This window comes from Anopheles funestus, chromosome X, assembly GCF_943734845.2.
Source record: "Anopheles funestus chromosome X, idAnoFuneDA-416_04, whole genome shotgun sequence".
NCBI lineage: Eukaryota > Metazoa > Arthropoda > Insecta > Diptera > Culicidae > Anopheles > Anopheles funestus.
In genome coordinates this window covers 16,807,402-16,824,518 of record NC_064597.1, presented here as the reverse complement: position 1 = coordinate 16,824,518, position 17,117 = coordinate 16,807,402, and the positions used below count along the sequence as shown (strand labels likewise).

Genomic DNA, 17,117 nt, shown 5'->3' with positions numbered 1-17,117 from the left:
AATACATCACTCTTCGAGACTTAATAGTCATCGTTAAAAACCCATTAAACAACAAGTGCCATCAAAAGGAGGTTTGTGAACCTTTCAAGTGAAGCGTCCATTTAGAGAAGGAAATTAAAGAATTTACAGAATCTATACAGATATACGGGAAGTCAGTTGAACAAACGGAAAGGCTGCAGCTTGTACTGTCAGCTGTGAAGGGAATGTTTAAATGCCACATCAATGGTCTGCTTAAACGACAGCGTGGTCTAATTTGTTCTTTGCATCATCAGCCTTCACTAATGTAATAATTTGGAAATCATTGCAATCATTGCTATATTCGTTTATTTTTAATAGAATTTTGCTACTTCTGTACACACTGATACTATTTTATTGTATCTGTTTTGCCTATGGCGGTCTTACCTAAAATGTGTTAGAATCGGTTAGTTTATAACAATCCATATAAATCATTGTTTGAATTTAATTCACGAGTTTAATCTATAGGTTACAACCTTCATTAGGATGGAATATGCGTAATGTAAACTTCCACAATGTTTTGTTAATAAATTACAACTACAATATACATAAGGAAAAAAATCAAATTTTTTGTGTAATTTAATGTTCTTCTGTAATTGTTATGTACGCGTAAAATTTTGCTGTCTTACAAAGAATTGTGTTATGAATATTTATTTTCCATCAGTCTGCATTGTTTTGCTAAAAATATTAGCCCTGCACGGTATATTTCCATAAAATCAACGAAAGCTCGTAAATAGATTACTGACCATCATATTACTGATCACATATTAGGCCAGTTGTACTATTTTTAATTATAAACGCAATGCAAGATGTTGTTTAGCATACATTACATATTTATAAAAGTTAATTAATCCTTACTGTTTAGTACCCCGGCTTGGTTAAAACAATTTCCCACACCTAAAGCGAGATGCGTTCCTTTAGAACCCTTTTAGAAGTTAGAATATATAAAACATATTATCCAAGCCCTATAATCCATGGGTTCCATTGGTACTCATCGAAAGTGTACTGTTGTATTTAGGACCAACTAAATTAAAAATTACATTACATGTTACTGTTAGTATTTCATAAATTTCCCTTTATTTTTCGGAATCAAGTAAACAATCACATTCTTAGTTTGCATACTACACAGTATAAGAATAACGAAATTTCCGTTCTAGAAAAGTTTTATGCGTCATAAAAAATGAGTGTTGGTTTTACATTCCTTCGTTTTGTGCTTAGGAAAATACGTCACATATGTGAATTTTGAATTTTTTTTTGACTGCCTAGAAACCCCTGTTGTTGCACTGCTTAAGTTGCAAATTTTCTAGCGATGCAATTGGGAAGAGAATAATAGAAGATGGATATAAAAGTAATGTATAACTCAGAAACTGAAAATTACTATTGTTTGAAGATATGCCTTTACCGACGTTTAGAGAATTTAATAACTGTAAATGTAATTTAAAGGCCTATTTTCATTTACATATTGAATGTACTTCCTTTGCTATTTTGATGGTTTACAGGACATACGGTGTAAAATAACAGGAATGATTACAATCTAGAAAAAAAGGTATCGATTCTATTTTAGTGTTTCCTTGCGTTTCTTTTCGTCTACACCGAAATAATATTATTGTTCTGTACGGAGGTCTGTTTTACGAACAAAGGTATCAGAACTACGGAAGCTGTAATTTAAATTGATACTATTGCTTTCCTAGTATAATGCATCCGTTTACCATTTTTTCTTGTGTTCGTCCATTGAAACACCACCCGGCCCGAGGGAGACAATCATTAATAAGCCACCAATGACAGAGAGCGTCTGGAAGAAATCGTACTTAAGAAAATCACGGAGAGGCTTGTATGCTGGTATGGTCCACCATGCATTATGATAAAGATTTAGAACTGTTAGCAGCGCTACTAAAATAAGAGATGAGAGCTTAGTCTTATAGCCGATCGTGACTAATACCATTAATATGGATCCTACGATATCCTGAAGGATTTGCAAGAAACTTAGTTCGAAGCGGATCAGTGTGATGAACATGAATGCAAGAAGTACACGACCCGCCAGCTGCATGAAGTTCTTCGGTTTGTTCTCTCCAAGCGATGGAACGCCTGCAAAAAGTGATCGGGCTTCACCGCGTGATTCCGCAAGAACGAGTAATAGTGCGCCGATTAGGGCGAGATTACGCAACAGGAACTGTATATCCCACAAGACAGAATACGCGATCGTTTGCAGAACAACTATGCCAAACAAAACCCAGCAGGCGATGCTCACTTTCAGTCGTCCGAGTACCATCACACAACCTCCGATCTGTCCTATTAAGTTGATGAGAACGAAGGTCGTGGCCAAAAATTTGCCACATCCCCAGTTCATATCCATATATTCACGTTGCTCATTCCATTGCACCCACATTCGGATACCATCCTCAAGAAACGTTGCTATCAGACATAATCGGGCGACATGTGGTAAGACATATTTTCCCTTTCTTATTACCTGTAAAATGTAAAAAAAAAATTAATTAGTAAACATTTTTCGACCATTGACAAATCTTCAAATAATGTTCAATGTATTTTATCAAATTTTAAAATAGATTTATATATATACATCCACATCCGGATACAACATGTATATGGTTTTCCCATAATTAAACATGAATTTCAGTTGATTTTGTATATGATATTAAAATTGAATTCTGACTTTAAATACCGGGCTAAATATTTGTTGCTTTCTTTAAGTCTGTTGAATTTATCAGATTAATATACGCATTAAGGATCTTGCGTATTCTATGTATTTATTACCTCGATCCTACAATTTAATACATTTTGTTGAAGTGCTATTATTCAAAACTTTTCTACAAAATGTTTCGCAGCACGGGGTATCAAATCCCATCCAGACCTACGACTGACAATCCAGCTACGTGGTAAAAGTAAGCCAGAAATGGCCGTGATGCGCTTAAAGGTCATTAAGACAACTAATGCAGGGAACGAAATAAGATTCCGTGGACAAATTTCCGACGAAATAATATTTTAATACCACTATATGATGTGTACGTTAAACAGTATTTTCGTTGCTGTGGATATTTGACGCTATAACTGCAAAATAATTTTGTCCAATGTCCGAGGCAGACACATAGTACGATCGGTGATATACGAATCAACACAAGCCGGTTTAGGAATAAATATTTGTTTCAAACATTATCACACTAACATTTTTTCCAACCGGCTGAAAAGCAGGCCAAGAGGGACTACAAACTCATATTCGAAACCAGACTGAACGATTACAAGCAATAATTGATAGCTAACAGAAATGTAATGATGACGTAGTCAAAATATGTTATGTTTGACAATCCTTATAATATTATTTATAGCTTACCTGATCGGCAACTTCTTCTGTCTTTTCTAGATATTGATTGGGTATGTTCATAGTTGATGGTCGTTTAACAACAAGGATGCCTTCAATGGAACAGATATATTAGCATTAGATATCATTCATAGTTCAGGAATGTTAACAATTACTTTTGTGGTTGAAAGAACACGATGTACAGTCTAGGGGTTTGAAGTCAACACCTCCTTATGGAAAGACGCGATTGTGTTGAAATTGATCAGCATAAGGTTTTTTGTGACTTGTTTTAAAGGGAAGAATAGATAAAATATTGAAATGCGGTGGCAACATAAGGGAATATGGAAAAACCAGTGTTTCAAGTGCGGGTATTACTTACCAGGTAAAGTGCGAAGAATAATCAATGTAAACCAAGTCGTAGATCGGCTGTACGTTACATGGAAACCTTTTTTGTATACAAACCAAAAGATTCAAATGAAACTAAAGTGTGGTTTCAAGAAATCTTTTGCAATGTTTCTGTTGCACGAGCTTTAGAAAATAAATCAGTAATCTGGATAGGGATGTGTGGCCGAAAGAGTGTTGATGTGTAATTATTGCAGTTCTTGCAGTTCGTGACAGATGCCTGACGTTTGACGTAAACAGCTGTGAACTAAGGCCGCAATTACACTCTCGTACAAAACTACAGAGAACCCAAACAACATACATCATTAAAATGCTTAGATAGCTGTCAAATATTTCAACTCAAATAGCAACCTCAAATAGCTACCTCAAATCGACAATTACGACTCTGATTTATTATTCAAATCGTGTGCATCCAAGGTTTCGTTTCTACTCACTCATTTGCTTATTTTGCACTCGAGTCATCGCGACGACATGTATGTATGTATACTGAAGAATGAGTAAAATAAATAAGTTATTATTTATACGATTGTGTAAGTTTTCGTGCCTCCGAAATGAGCCGTTAAAGGAGTTGGCTCCGTATTACGACTCTTTCACTCTGAGTTAACTGACTGAAAAGAGTTGTTATTCTCATCGCTAGTTGGAACAAAATACGCAACCTCACCACCACCACAAGAGATCATGAATTGCAGACGCTGTAATGCTATTTTATACATCAAAATGAATTAAAATTCATTAGAAACAAACTTTTGGCCGTTATCCTATTCGGGTTTTACCGAAAACGGAAACATAAAATTTTCGTTTCATTTATTTTTCGGTTGTGTGTAGCCGCGGCCTGATATATTTTGGACCTGTCAACTTCAAATCGAACGTAGAATCTCATTGACGGAATTGAGCATATCCTTCTATTGTTTTTCTTCCATTCTATTCTATTGTCAAAATTGTGTGCATAGGTATGCTATCGTAAATTGTCTGTAGAAAAAAATCAGCGGAATTTTAGTTGTTTCTATTCGTAATGAGTGTGTTATTTTTATTAAAACAAGTCAATTCTGGTTCAGTACCGTGACAATAAACATAACATCATACAACATTCACAGTTCATTTGTAAGATTGTTTAGAATAAAGCAACGATGTGCCGTCGACAAAAAACCGTCATTTGTTGGATTGGTTTTGCTTTAATTTTTGGTACAATTGGCTTAAGTCTAAGCGCTGCAAACGATCCTTACACAATCCTTGGTGTACATAAACGAGCATCTGTGCAGGATATACGCCGTGCATACAAACAATTGGCCAAGGAATGGTGAGTAACATCATTGAAAAATCGATTCTTTTGTAAAATAATAATAATAATAAGAAGTTGATATTTTATTTGCTCCATTTATTTACTCTTTCTATAGGCATCCCGACAAATCTAAACATCCTGAAGCGGAAACCAAGTTTGTGGAAATTAAACAAGCCTACGAATTATTATCAGATACGGACCGTAGGCTTGCTTACGATCAGTACGGAATAACAAATGAAGATGCAGTGCTGGAACGAAATCGTCCAGATTATAGCAATTATGGCCGGTTTCAGGATCCATTCGAGCATTTTTACGGTGCACACAATTTCAACTTTCACGATCAAGATATAGGCTTGTATCATCGCCTTTCCATCACTACAAAGTATTATGAAACGAATATTTTGCCGAAAAGTCGGATCATACCGCAAATATTGATGTTTTACGCTGATTGGTGCTTTGCATGTATGAAAGCGGCAAATTCTTTTAAAAAATTAATTGACACACTCGAGCCATATGGAGTGGTTTTTGCAACTGTAAATGTCGGTCACGAAGAACAACTTGTACGGAAAGTCGGGGTACACTCACTACCATGTGTGATTATGGTGTTAGATGGCCATAATTACGTCTACAAAGACAGTGTTTTTAACGCACAACATGTTGTGGATTTTATACGTCAGAAGCTACCATACAAACTGTTGATGCCAATCACAGACAATACACTTGATACATTTTTGGGAGGATGGGCAGATAATCGTGTTCGTGCTCTCATTCTTGAACCGAGAGTTCAACCTCGATTGCGGTATTTAATAATTGCATATTACTTTCGCGAACGTGTTGCATTTGGTTTCGTGCAACTAAACTCGAGGGAAACAGCAAATATACAAGCAAAGTTTAAAGCTCATTCCAACCTTGACACGTTGCTCATATTCAATGAATATCCACCTCAACCGATCGCTACAGTCACCATGTCGGATATACCAACTACCACGTTGCACAACATTATATCGCATAACAAATATCTTATACTTCCACGTCTATCATCTCAAGACATGCTCGATAGCGTTTGTCCTGCAGAATGGAATCGACCACGGAAGAGATTGTGTGTGGTACTAGTCACGGAAAATACCAGTTTGCATGATGGAGCACGCACAGTTATGCGTAAAATAGCACACGAATCACTTTTTAGTCGAGAAAGAGTTCGATTTGCTTACATATACCAAGAAAAACAAAACGATTTTATCTGTGCACTTTCTAAGCACAATCAATCTAAAGAAACGCTTTTGCAAATTGTCATCTTCTGGCGTCGAGATACCAAACAAATTCGCTACGAGTGGGTCCAGGAAATTGTTCTACAAACAGATAAAACACTAGAAAATGATACACAAGAGCAATATTTTAATTATACGAAACAGAAAATGGATACTGTAATTCATCGATTGCTACGCTCTTCAGAAGCACTTAGCTATGAAACCGAAGTGAAGGTAATTAAAAACATTATATCTGAGAGCATTTCAGTTATACCAATTTTATATTTCTATTTCCATAGGCTCTGTTAGATGAGCATGCCGAAAATGCAGTGATGCGAATGTTAAATCGTATATTGCTGGCATTAGAATATATGGTGGACAATTTAGGACAGGAACACATTCTTCCAGCGATATCTGTTATCGGAACAGTGGCTTTTATTCTTATCATTGGCTATTTAATGTCCTATTTATTACATTTAGAGGAAGAAGACATTCAGCTAAAAAAAAGCAAACAGGTGGACAATTCTAATGGTAGGTGATTGTATGAACAATTGCTAATGTTTATCGTATTGTCTGTTAGTTGAAATTTCATTTGCTATTAAGTTATGTTGCACATTATTAAAATGGCAAGAAAGGAACATATATTGCATATGCAAATCATCTGTAATATTTGTTTTACGTCTAACACTAACATATTTGGTTCTCTTCGACTACCATGCCTAACGACGGACTGTGATTTGTGAGCCAGTCGTCGAATAATCCGGGCATAGGAGGGCATAGTCCAGTAGAAATTTAAGCTCAGATCGCATGTATTGTTGGAGCCTTGTGTTAGTGCTAGCTGCTTTGTTAATCTTGAATATTATTTTTATTTGAACTGAGCTTAGCAGTTTATATTCAATAAAAGCGTAGCATCGTGTATTGGCTAGAATACAGCCTGGCCTAGGAAAGTTATCCGTTTGCTAATTTCTATTTTATTTTTAGGAAAAACGTTAGGATATGTGCCGGAGCTCCGATTACATGAATTACGAGCTGAAAAATATAACGGGCTGGTTCGTCTTCTTAAGCCTGGCTGTCGTACAATAGTATTACTCACTGATTTGCAATCGAGATCGAAATTGATTCCTTCATTTCATAAAGCAGTGTGGCCCTATCGGAAGTATGATTCTCATAATTTTCCTTTTTTTGTTATTAGCTTTACTCTATTTTTTTGTATTCTGCAGGAACAAAACATTAATGTTTGCTCACATGCTAATTGAAAAAGGTATCGGATGGTACGCAGAGTTGTTGCGTTTGTCACTGTCAGAATCACGTGAGATGAAAATTAATCCTCGAAACTGTGTTGGTACGGTCATAGCTTTAAATGGACATCGGAAATATTTCTGCATGTATCATGCTAAGCACCCTGAATCGAATCGTGGAGCAAAGGTAAATTTAATACTAACAATTGTTATCGGGAAACATCGAACAAAACTTTTGTTTTGTTAAAATATTTTCAAGGCTATGAAAATGTAATTACGTGAAGAAACTCAGATACTGTCATATTTAAATGAAGTATTCTTTGATGGATTTAATGAAGTTATTTTTTTACTGAAAGGCTAATTATAATTTAATTGTATTCATCCATTTGTTATTCACCAAATGTTTGAATAATTTTGTATTCAACCAGTACTGTAATGTTAATTTGTTATATTCTACATGTACATGTTTTGAAATTAGCTAATTTTTGGATGAAATGAATTACTCTATTTCTAGCGCATGATAAAAATAACTCGACATCTCAGTTCCATGCCAACTGATCCCGAAGCTGGAGCATTCCTCGGTATGGATAGCTCTGATTCAGAAACTTCCATGTCGGACATATACGAACCAAAAATTCTTCTTGAAGAAAACCTTCTTGATGGTTTACCAAACTGGCTTGATCGCTTGTTTGAAGGAACTACGCATCGATATTACATCAACTATTGGCCAGATTTTACTTCGAAATGAGAGCAATGGAAAATATCTCACAAGCTATGTTTTCTTTAGTATCGCAGCTTTGTTTTCTCGATATTTTTTTCTCTCTTTACATTCATTTAGTTTATTTCTTATGTTCCGGTAGGTCTTAGCCTACCAGTACTTGCTTTCCTTGAATTTATTTTACCCGTTGCAGAACAACCAGTCCTGCGTACGGAGATATGGTCCCGATGGGATTCGCTAAGCCATCCAATACAGTACTAGTAATGTTGTTACAATTTTTCTCTAATAGTGTTTTGTCGTGTCTTATCATCATCATCGGTACAATCATCGGTACTAGTCTATGATAGCGTTTACCAAACTATAACAGATGTTGCCTATTATACAAATAAGCATGCTTTCTCGCTCTGACTAACAAACGATCAAATCTATCTAAGCGAAAGAGCATGTGGATTAATCCAATTGAGTTGCCTGTTAGAGTTTGGAAATCGTTATGTATGTAAATCTTAGAACCAGACTACTTTCGACTTTTGGATTTGTTCCTACTCGAATAGTTAGATCTCATTGCTCATTGTGTAACAGCTTTGTACGCTGTAACTCTCCGTATTTATCAGGGAAGACATCAAATCGTAATGTTAAAAGGCGATATTCATCATTTAATGCATCGTTTGTTGTTTTTCATTATTGATCTATTTTCTTTGTATAAAGATTTCAAGGTATTAAGCTTATCGTTCGGCCTAATACATTATAAGCTGTAGGATCGAATATTATTCAGATCATGCTTTTTTGTAAAACATTATTTATTTACTTATTTATTGCTTCACGATTTACCGTCTCAAAAGTTATTTTGATTTCATAAGGTAAAATGTCTTTAAGAATAAGATTGGAAATGCATAGTTTTTCCGATTTTGTTTAGTAAAAGGCGAAAAATTTATTCGACAACTGAAGAGCGATCAGATCAAGTTTTTCAGGTTTACTCGAGTAACAAATATTTCATATATTATGAGCAAAGTTTTCCTTTTTTTCATTTAAACTGTTGAGGCATTTAAGCTAATTATCGTTATACAAATATTAGCGCTAAACTTAACTTTGAGTCATTACATACTGATCTAGTCAATATTTTGTGCTATTTTTTAAAAGATACCGCTGTAAAGAAAAAGGTATCTGCCTACTATCGAAACTAACAACTCACTGACGAACCATTTCCTTGTAGAAATGAGTTACATAGTAGTAACTCATAAGTTAGAGATTATGAAGTAATAAAATGCTATGTAAAGCATATGAGCCAAAGCCAACATCAAGATATTAAGGTAAAAACCATAAGACATTACTAGGTTCATTGGAAAAAAAGATATTAAAGAAGATCACATGCCGGCCAACAATTTTGAACTTACCTGCAACTGCGTTGGAAGATAGCATTCAAGTATGTAATCTATTTTGGTTTGTGAACTTCATTACATCGATTTTTAAAGCGTGCATTACTTTTATTACTTGAATGCTATATTAGTACTGTACCTTAAATGTACTACATTTATGTTTTTAATGTAAACAATCCTTAAGCGTGAGACACATAAAGATCCATAGTAATATAGATTAATGACATCGATCCGTACATAGTTCGAAAACTAGTAGTCATTTGTAATTTTTCAAAACTCAATAAAAGACCAATGCAAATCAAAATGTTGATCAAATGGTGATTAAAACTAACAACTGAAGTTTTTTTAGCGTAATGCAAATTATTAAAACAATTATAAACTAAAATCTGATATTGTTGAACAAATTTTAAGTTTTTCTAAATTTCCAACAATTTCATGTATGTTAACAAAAGCGTAAACAATTATATCGATTTAATACCGTATTAAAATATCATTGCCTAATATATAAAACATCGGTACACGTATTTAAAACAAAGTTTACACAAAATAAACTAATTCACCGTAAGTTTTATATTTTAATTCAACACATCTAGATGCTACAACGCTTCCCTTATTCTGTAGTTTCAACATTACGCTGTATGTATCCGGAATGCAATGATATATTCTTAAAACTAATATGTGTTATGAAAGCAACGGGAAATTGTTTATTGTACTCGCTAAACGATCATTACAAGTAAAAGCCTACTTTTAAATAAAGTAGGTTTTTTACGAACAATGTTTTACCTTGGCCGTAAATCCATTGAAGTTTTTTCTATTCTGTGGGGATTAAAATTGCATACGTATAAAATATCTGTAAAAATAATGATTGATTCATGGTGTTAATCAAATTCGGATGTCAGAGATTGTACTGCAGTGCAGTAAACTTTAATCTACACGAAGAGAGCTAAATTATTTTTGATGAATGATTATTAATTGAATGTGTTTAGCATTAACAGTACCTCATAGAATCTCATTTTCGGATACATAATTGCATCATTGTAATAAAGAACGGCTTCCATCGTTTATAGTCGGCGAGTTCTAGGGCACCATGTCGTGTTATTTAATGCATAAATAGTTATTTGCTTGCATTCAAGGAACGTTCACAGTTGTTATATGCCACACCAATGCCGAAACCCGATCCTATAATGATCGGCCAGGTGCGGCGTTTGAAGAATATTATGGAAAAGACACTACCCAAAACCAATCCACCACCTGAAAAACAAAAACAAATTTGTTATGCCGTAAACAAGAAGTACATCCTCCACATCTGTTTAATAGTTATGTAATGCCATATTAAACATTTTCTATATTCCAAAACATTGTTTTGCTTACCAAATTTGAGGAGGGTGTCCGAAAGACAATGGTCGACTTTCTTTCCATATTGATCTTCTGCAAGTGTATGAACCATTTTGAACAGCAACTATGAACTCCAGGAATCGAAATTGTCTGTGTTCAGAAGGGATTTAAACCTCAAAGAAGATTGAAAAAGCGTCGTAGTCAAGACCTGTGGATACAGGTCTCATACGCAAGGATTTTGGCAGCCCTTGGAACAACAATGAAAAATAAAATGACAGATATTAGTCCGGTGTATACCCACTGGATCAACCCAACTAACCAAATCAATATACCCAACACTCTTTGACAGAAATGATTGTTGGCAAAAGCGGGTCATGTTGACATTATACGTGTCGTGTTCATTGTTGCATTTATAATATTCATAGACCTTCTCAGATTAGTGCAATTGAAAAAACGTTGCCGCAATATTATCATAGACTCGACTCCAACGTTCAAATCGCTCAGTTCATTACTACGTGTACACCAGCCTGTAATAACCTTGTCAACATTTACGAAACTATCATACTATAGCCCCTGCATTGTTTTGTTGATTCATGAATCGGCGTGATCCGTTGATATTCTATTATTCGGGCACGGATAAACGATTATTATATTAAATTTTTTGCTCCTGTAAATTGGTAGGTTTCATTGTGTATGCTCTAATGGCAAATATTCGTGGTGATGATTTTCTCATCATTATTCGAATTTTAACAGAGAATCTAGTTATTCAACTGTAATATTTGTGTTATTGCTATTTTTAGTGTTGCAGAGCAGAAAAAGTATCAGTAAGCTTTTATAGTTTACCTCCTGGTTCGTGCAAAGCGAGATTTAATGTACCCATTGATTAGTGGTAGTTCGTGAAAGGTAAAAAAATCAAACAGTAGTGATAATAATATATAGTAAAAACTGTTTCAAAACATCATTCATCTTGTTCTTTTTTTTATTTCTGTGATGGATTACAATAGATTACATATGTTTTTGACGTACTAGAGGAAAACAATTTGTGTATTCAAAACAAATAACTAATGCGTATTTGCAACACAAAACCCAGTCTGTTGAGCACGATAGATCATTGACAGTAAATAAACAGAATTCCTGCCTGAAACGAAATGTTGAGATTTCATTCGCTAATATCTTATTGTATAACGAAAGTTGTAGCTATCATTTGCATGTTTAAAAACGTCAGAGCCATTGATAGTGCCAATGAATTTGTATCGTACGGTAAGCCTTTGTTTGCATTGGACATAGCAGTGCATTGTTAGCAGATAGAATGCAACAATAGTCGCTATGGTTTAAAGATTTTAGGGATAGTTTACGATCATCTAATCACCCATTGCAATCTTGCTGAATGTGAAGGAAAATTCCGTTTTACTTAATACAAGTAAACGACCAACGTCTTATTCAGTGCAAATATGTATGAAATATTCCTGTCACTTGCAAAAAATAAAAAAAACTACTCTGTTTTGTATGCTTTTGCCACAGGTGTAGGTTTGTTTATCTAACTACGAAACGGTATTAACTGCATGAAAGTGTATCAATTATGAAAGCTTATTGGGTGCTAATAAGTTCCTGAATAATTCTATTGGTCGGCCTATTGTGTAGTGTTATCGGAGCCGATCTTATACACCATAGGATCAGTATAAGATCCTATTCGAAACGTTCTACCCTTAGCAGGACTGACGATGTAGGTAAAAACGATAGGGGAAGCCTGCAAGTCCTGCACGGTTGGAGTGCAAACTACAATAACAACAAAATAAAGTAATCAATCCTCATGTATCATTGCATGTATTTTTCAATCAGTATGACTTTATGCGGTTCCTTACAAAAAAAGCTGAGCTTGTCGATAAGAACAGAAACCTGTATGAAACTGCACCTTGTTCAGCCTGTGGATTAATGGGGAACCTAGCTCTTGTACATGTTCGTTCCACGGCATTGATGTTTTATGTCGCTAAACACGTACACCGTCTGAGATGGATGTTTCAATCACTTGTAATAGTTGAAATATTTAATTGCATTCAAAAATGTGTTGCCCTTGTGCTTGTGCCCTTGTGTGAAATTGTTCTACTGCTACATTAGCAGGTCATACTAATTCACTAAATTGCCCACCTCCCCACGCCCGGTAGGAGATGCATAGTCATGTATACATAGTATTACATTGCTTATTTATAAGTATTTGATTTTAATGACTGAATGAATGATGAAGCAATTCAAGGCTCAAGCACATCAAAATCGCTAATCGAAAGATGTTTTCGAAAATAATCGATACACTCTAACGAAATATACTTTTAGTTCTATTTATGTATTTTTCCTTGGTCATATGTCCAATCGTCAACTGTCGATCGTGAAGATGAACACTAAAACTAACATTTATTATTTTGTTTTTCTTTAAATTTCAGGTATAGCAGAACACAACGATTCGGATTATCGAAACTACCTTATCTGAACAATCGTTATTTACAACTATTAGTGAAATAAAATGTCTTCTCCAAGCGCAGGCAAGCGCCGTATGGATACGGATGTAATAAAATTGATTGAAAGCAAACATGAAGTCACAATTCTCGGTGGATTAAACGAGTTTTGTGTAAAATTTTTTGGTCCATCAGGCACACCATACGAAGGTGGTGTATGGAAAGTGCGTGTTCATCTACCGGAGCATTACCCGTTCAAATCACCTAGCATTGGATTTATCAACAAAATTTATCATCCAAATATCGATGAAGTATCTGGCACAGTTTGTCTTGATGTGATAAATCAGGCCTGGACGGCTTTGTATGATCTATCGAACATATTTGAGTCTTTCCTGCCTCAGCTACTCACTTATCCAAATCCAGTAGATCCGCTTAATGGTGACGCAGCTGCCATGTATCTACACAAACCGGAAGAGTATCGTAAGAAAGTGGCTGATTATGTTCGTAGATATGCAACAGAAGAAGCACTCCGAGAACAAGAACCAGCCGAAAGTTCTGATAGTGAAAGCAGCATGTCCGATTTCAGCGAAGACGAGGCGCAGGATATGGAATTATAACGACGGCTCTATCTACAGCAGACGAGTAGAAGTGTTAGTAATGTAAATTGTCTTGAGAAGTCGCTATTTTTTCAAATCAGGCAATCATACAGCTTTGTGTGAAAGGGTTCTATGTTCTGATATTATATTTACCTCAAGTTTGAATTGTGTTTCGATCAAGCAATGCTGGAAATTTGTCAAAACTGAAATTCATTTCGATGTTCAGTTCGATAGACTTGCGTAAAATTCCAAACCATCAAAAAAACAAATTTCCATACGATTGTGTTATCTCCTAATTAGCTTAAATGTCAAATTCATAGTTATTTCCCAGCAATATTGCAGTATATACTGCGCTTTTGGTAATAAAAAATAAATCTAGCAGAGCGTTGAAATTATAAATGAAGATCTGTGGTTCAATAAGTAATCACAACAAGGACAACATAAAAAACTTTCTTTTTTAAACATTAATTATAATATCAATTATTACAGCAGAGATAAGTCATAGTTTTGAGATAGGATTTCATATATGTGTGCATTAATTTGTTTTGATATCATTTTCTTATTGAATAATCAACAGTAAATTTGATCTTTTTGTGTTTTGGACTAATATTCCAAAAAAAAACGTATTTAAGCTGGTAAAACTGTCATGTATATATATGTATGGTTCAATATTTCAAAGTTTCAGAAATCTCATTATTTTCATTGAAACTTAGTTTATGCCACGTATTTTGTAATTTGCTAACTTGACTTTTAACAATAACGTATTGTGTTGTTTCACTGATGTTGATTGTTGGTTTAAAAAAGCTTTGGGCATATGTGAACTCTTTCGTTTACCGATAGGGCAGTTATTTAATTTCTTTATTGCCTCATACTTTTTTAAGTGATTGTCCTATTGCTTTCTTGGCGCTTACGAAAGATCTTCATATATCTTTTTATAGTTCTGGCCCTATTTGTATTTCACTGTCCCATTGATTATTTGATGTTACTAAGATTGATTACCAATCAATTTGACTTCCATTTTCTCAAAATTACAGTCACTGTTCTAAGCCTAGGCAGTCCTATCGATACAGTCAGTCTTATCGTTATCATGCGCGGTACCGACTGTACTCTGTATGATTATACAATTTTCTAATCATTCGTAAATGTTGCTTCAATAACTTCGAAAGACGATTGTGGTATGATTCCAATGAGATGAAAATTTATTTGTAATTAACAGTTTAATGAAACCATCAGATAAATACCTTTTTTTGCTTCTTAAGAACGCTCAGGCCGTATCAAGACTTATTTTACCACGTAGCAGGATAGTCAGTCCTTGCTCCCAAAAAACATCTTAAATGATTAAATTAAATGGCACATGACACAATTAAATGCTACTTACGCAAAGCTTCAAATATTGCAGGTTTTCACTCCGCACCAACCGGTAAGAACTTTGATATCTAGCAGTGTGAGTTTGTTTATTACTTACAAAACTCGTGTTTCCATATAACAGTTACATGTAAAAAGTGCTAGTATTTAACAAATAAGTAATTTAGTATTATGTGCTTAATCGAGGGACAGGAAATTTTCCAAGTTTATTAAATTGATTTAATAAATAACCTTTTTTAATTAAGCCAACTCAATGCTTTACCTTTAAAATGCATATAATCAAGATGCTGAGTGAAAAATGAAACCTTGAAATATTCCATGACATAAAAGCCAGGCGGTCGCTCTCCAACGACATAAAATAGAGCGTACCACATTTGGCGAAAAGCGATTAAAAATGTTAAGAGCACATATATTGGCGCTCTTTGATCGCGAGATTTTTTTGTTTTTATTCCTTCCTGGTTATCGCTCCCTAGGAAAAAAAACGTTTCAGCGCACACGACGTACATCTATTTTGTACACACTTGTCCTGTGTTGTAAGTTTTACCACTGATTTTCATCAATGTTTCGGTTTAACAAATTATTGTTGTCATTTAAAAAAAAGTTAAACAAATAATTGTTGTCATTTCTTTCAATTACTGTTGCTGTTGCAGGTTTATTATTCACTATTTTTCTGTAAACCATAAAACAATTATTGTAACTCTAATAGTGCTTTTCATTGTTATGATTATTCAAATTAAAAAATTTCGATTAGTTGTATCTTTGCATCTGAATGACCAAATGGAATGGTCAATTATATAAAATATGGAAATAAAACAAAATCTTGTTTAACAATACTACGCGTAATGTTGATAGACGTGACACAACTTAAAGATCATGTTTATAGCCGTACATTTATATCCTATTTTACCATTTACTACAGTAGTTTTAAGAAAAGAAGTTAATTTGTGTTTAGTTCTATTCACCCCGTTTAGTTCTTGTTTCGAAACAGTAATTTACGTGTGTAACTGTGTTCGTTTTTTGTTTTAAAGAAAGTGAATAAACTTTGTTATTAAATGTATTTTGTATATCGATAAACAAAACAACTTTCAGAATCCGATTTTTACTATAAATAAAGTATTTCGTAAGTGGTGGTGCAGTGCCATACTCATTGTCGGACTGTTCCTTCATAGCCAAAACTGACTGACCCGCTATCACTTACACCACCGGGCAATGAACTGAATATCGAAATACGGGTAAATTAAAGATAAGAACAGCTTAAAATGGATGGCCATAGCATCTAACTTACAGAGTCACAAAAAGGAAATACAACACATTTAGCTGACGAAAAAATCGTTCCAGAAATGCTTCGTTCACGTTGTTTTTATTACAACATGGCTTATCAACATCATTATGTGGCTTAGTTGCAACTTGTATCCGGCTTAGACCACATTTGCCGGCAGTAATCTTGTCGTTTTCTGATATTAATTCCTCTTTTTGTTTTGTCTTTAATTAAGATTTTAATTTCACTTCTTAAGATGCTTCAAGACTGCCGTTTACAACAGAAACTTATAAGATAATACAATTATTAGTGTTGGTCGAATGGATTGAAAAAAAAGAAGGATTATTTCCCCTTCATCCGATCAACCCGTTCTATCGATCACCAAAACTAGATCATATCTAATCCTGATCGATGATTTTTTTTATTTCAAACAATGCCGTATAACTAAATTATGATCGATGATAACATGCGGAAAAAGACGAGCTATACGATATACTAGAATAGTGGCTAGAAGGTAGAAGAGAGTTTTAC

General features: G+C 34.4%; 4 protein-coding genes across 8 annotated transcripts; 2 read left to right on the top strand and 2 right to left on the bottom strand.

The window, feature by feature from the left end:
- Positions 1 to 1,069: 1,069 nt before the first annotated feature.
- LOC125766340 (surfeit locus protein 4 homolog) lies at positions 1,070 to 3,903 on the bottom strand. 2 transcript variants are annotated; one of them, XM_049432234.1, is made up of 4 exons: positions 3,708 to 3,902; positions 3,505 to 3,611; positions 3,362 to 3,441; positions 1,070 to 2,482 (listed from the first exon to the last, which is right to left on the bottom strand). In XM_049432234.1, exons 3-4 carry the CDS (start codon positions 3,410 to 3,412, stop codon positions 1,721 to 1,723), a joined length of 813 nt encoding a protein of 270 aa, XP_049288191.1. In that variant the 5' UTR covers positions 3,413 to 3,441; positions 3,505 to 3,611; positions 3,708 to 3,902; the 3' UTR covers positions 1,070 to 1,720. The 2 variants fall into 2 exon arrangements, with proteins under 2 accessions (XP_049288191.1, XP_049288285.1); XM_049432328.1 differs by lacking the exon at positions 3,505 to 3,611 and having other exon boundaries at positions 3,708 to 3,903.
- Positions 3,904 to 4,020: 117 nt separating this feature from the next.
- LOC125765678 (dnaJ homolog subfamily C member 16-like) lies at positions 4,021 to 9,919 on the top strand. Of its 2 annotated transcripts, XM_049431193.1 has the most exons (7): positions 4,021 to 4,680; positions 4,846 to 5,027; positions 5,125 to 6,490; positions 6,556 to 6,787; positions 7,238 to 7,412; positions 7,477 to 7,681; positions 8,009 to 9,919. In XM_049431193.1, exons 2-7 carry the CDS (start codon positions 4,858 to 4,860, stop codon positions 8,240 to 8,242), a joined length of 2,382 nt encoding a protein of 793 aa, XP_049287150.1. In that variant the 5' UTR covers positions 4,021 to 4,680; positions 4,846 to 4,857; the 3' UTR covers positions 8,243 to 9,919. The 2 variants fall into 2 exon arrangements, with proteins under 2 accessions (XP_049287150.1, XP_049287077.1); XM_049431120.1 differs by having other exon boundaries at positions 4,021 to 5,027.
- A 610-nt stretch (positions 9,920 to 10,529) lies between these two features.
- LOC125767224 (MICOS complex subunit Mic10-like) lies at positions 10,530 to 11,214 on the bottom strand. Its single transcript, XM_049433617.1, has 2 exons — positions 10,957 to 11,214; positions 10,530 to 10,836 (listed from the first exon to the last, which is right to left on the bottom strand). The coding sequence occupies exons 1-2, from the start codon at positions 11,030 to 11,032 to the stop codon at positions 10,700 to 10,702; spliced, it is 213 nt and encodes a 70-aa protein (XP_049289574.1). The 5' UTR covers positions 11,033 to 11,214; the 3' UTR covers positions 10,530 to 10,699.
- Positions 11,215 to 11,513: 299 nt separating this feature from the next.
- On the top strand, positions 11,514 to 15,577 carry LOC125766722 (ubiquitin-conjugating enzyme E2 H). 3 transcript variants are annotated; one of them, XM_049433013.1, is made up of 3 exons: positions 11,514 to 11,597; positions 11,721 to 11,823; positions 13,356 to 15,577. In XM_049433013.1, exon 3 carries the CDS (start codon positions 13,436 to 13,438, stop codon positions 13,982 to 13,984), a length of 549 nt encoding a protein of 182 aa, XP_049288970.1. In that variant the 5' UTR covers positions 11,514 to 11,597; positions 11,721 to 11,823; positions 13,356 to 13,435; the 3' UTR covers positions 13,985 to 15,577. The 3 variants fall into 3 exon arrangements, with proteins under 3 accessions (XP_049288970.1, XP_049288889.1, XP_049288872.1); XM_049432932.1 differs by having other exon boundaries at positions 11,588 to 11,637; XM_049432915.1 differs by lacking the exon at positions 11,514 to 11,597 and having other exon boundaries at positions 11,604 to 11,823.
- The last annotated feature ends 1,540 nt before the right edge of the window (positions 15,578 to 17,117 follow it).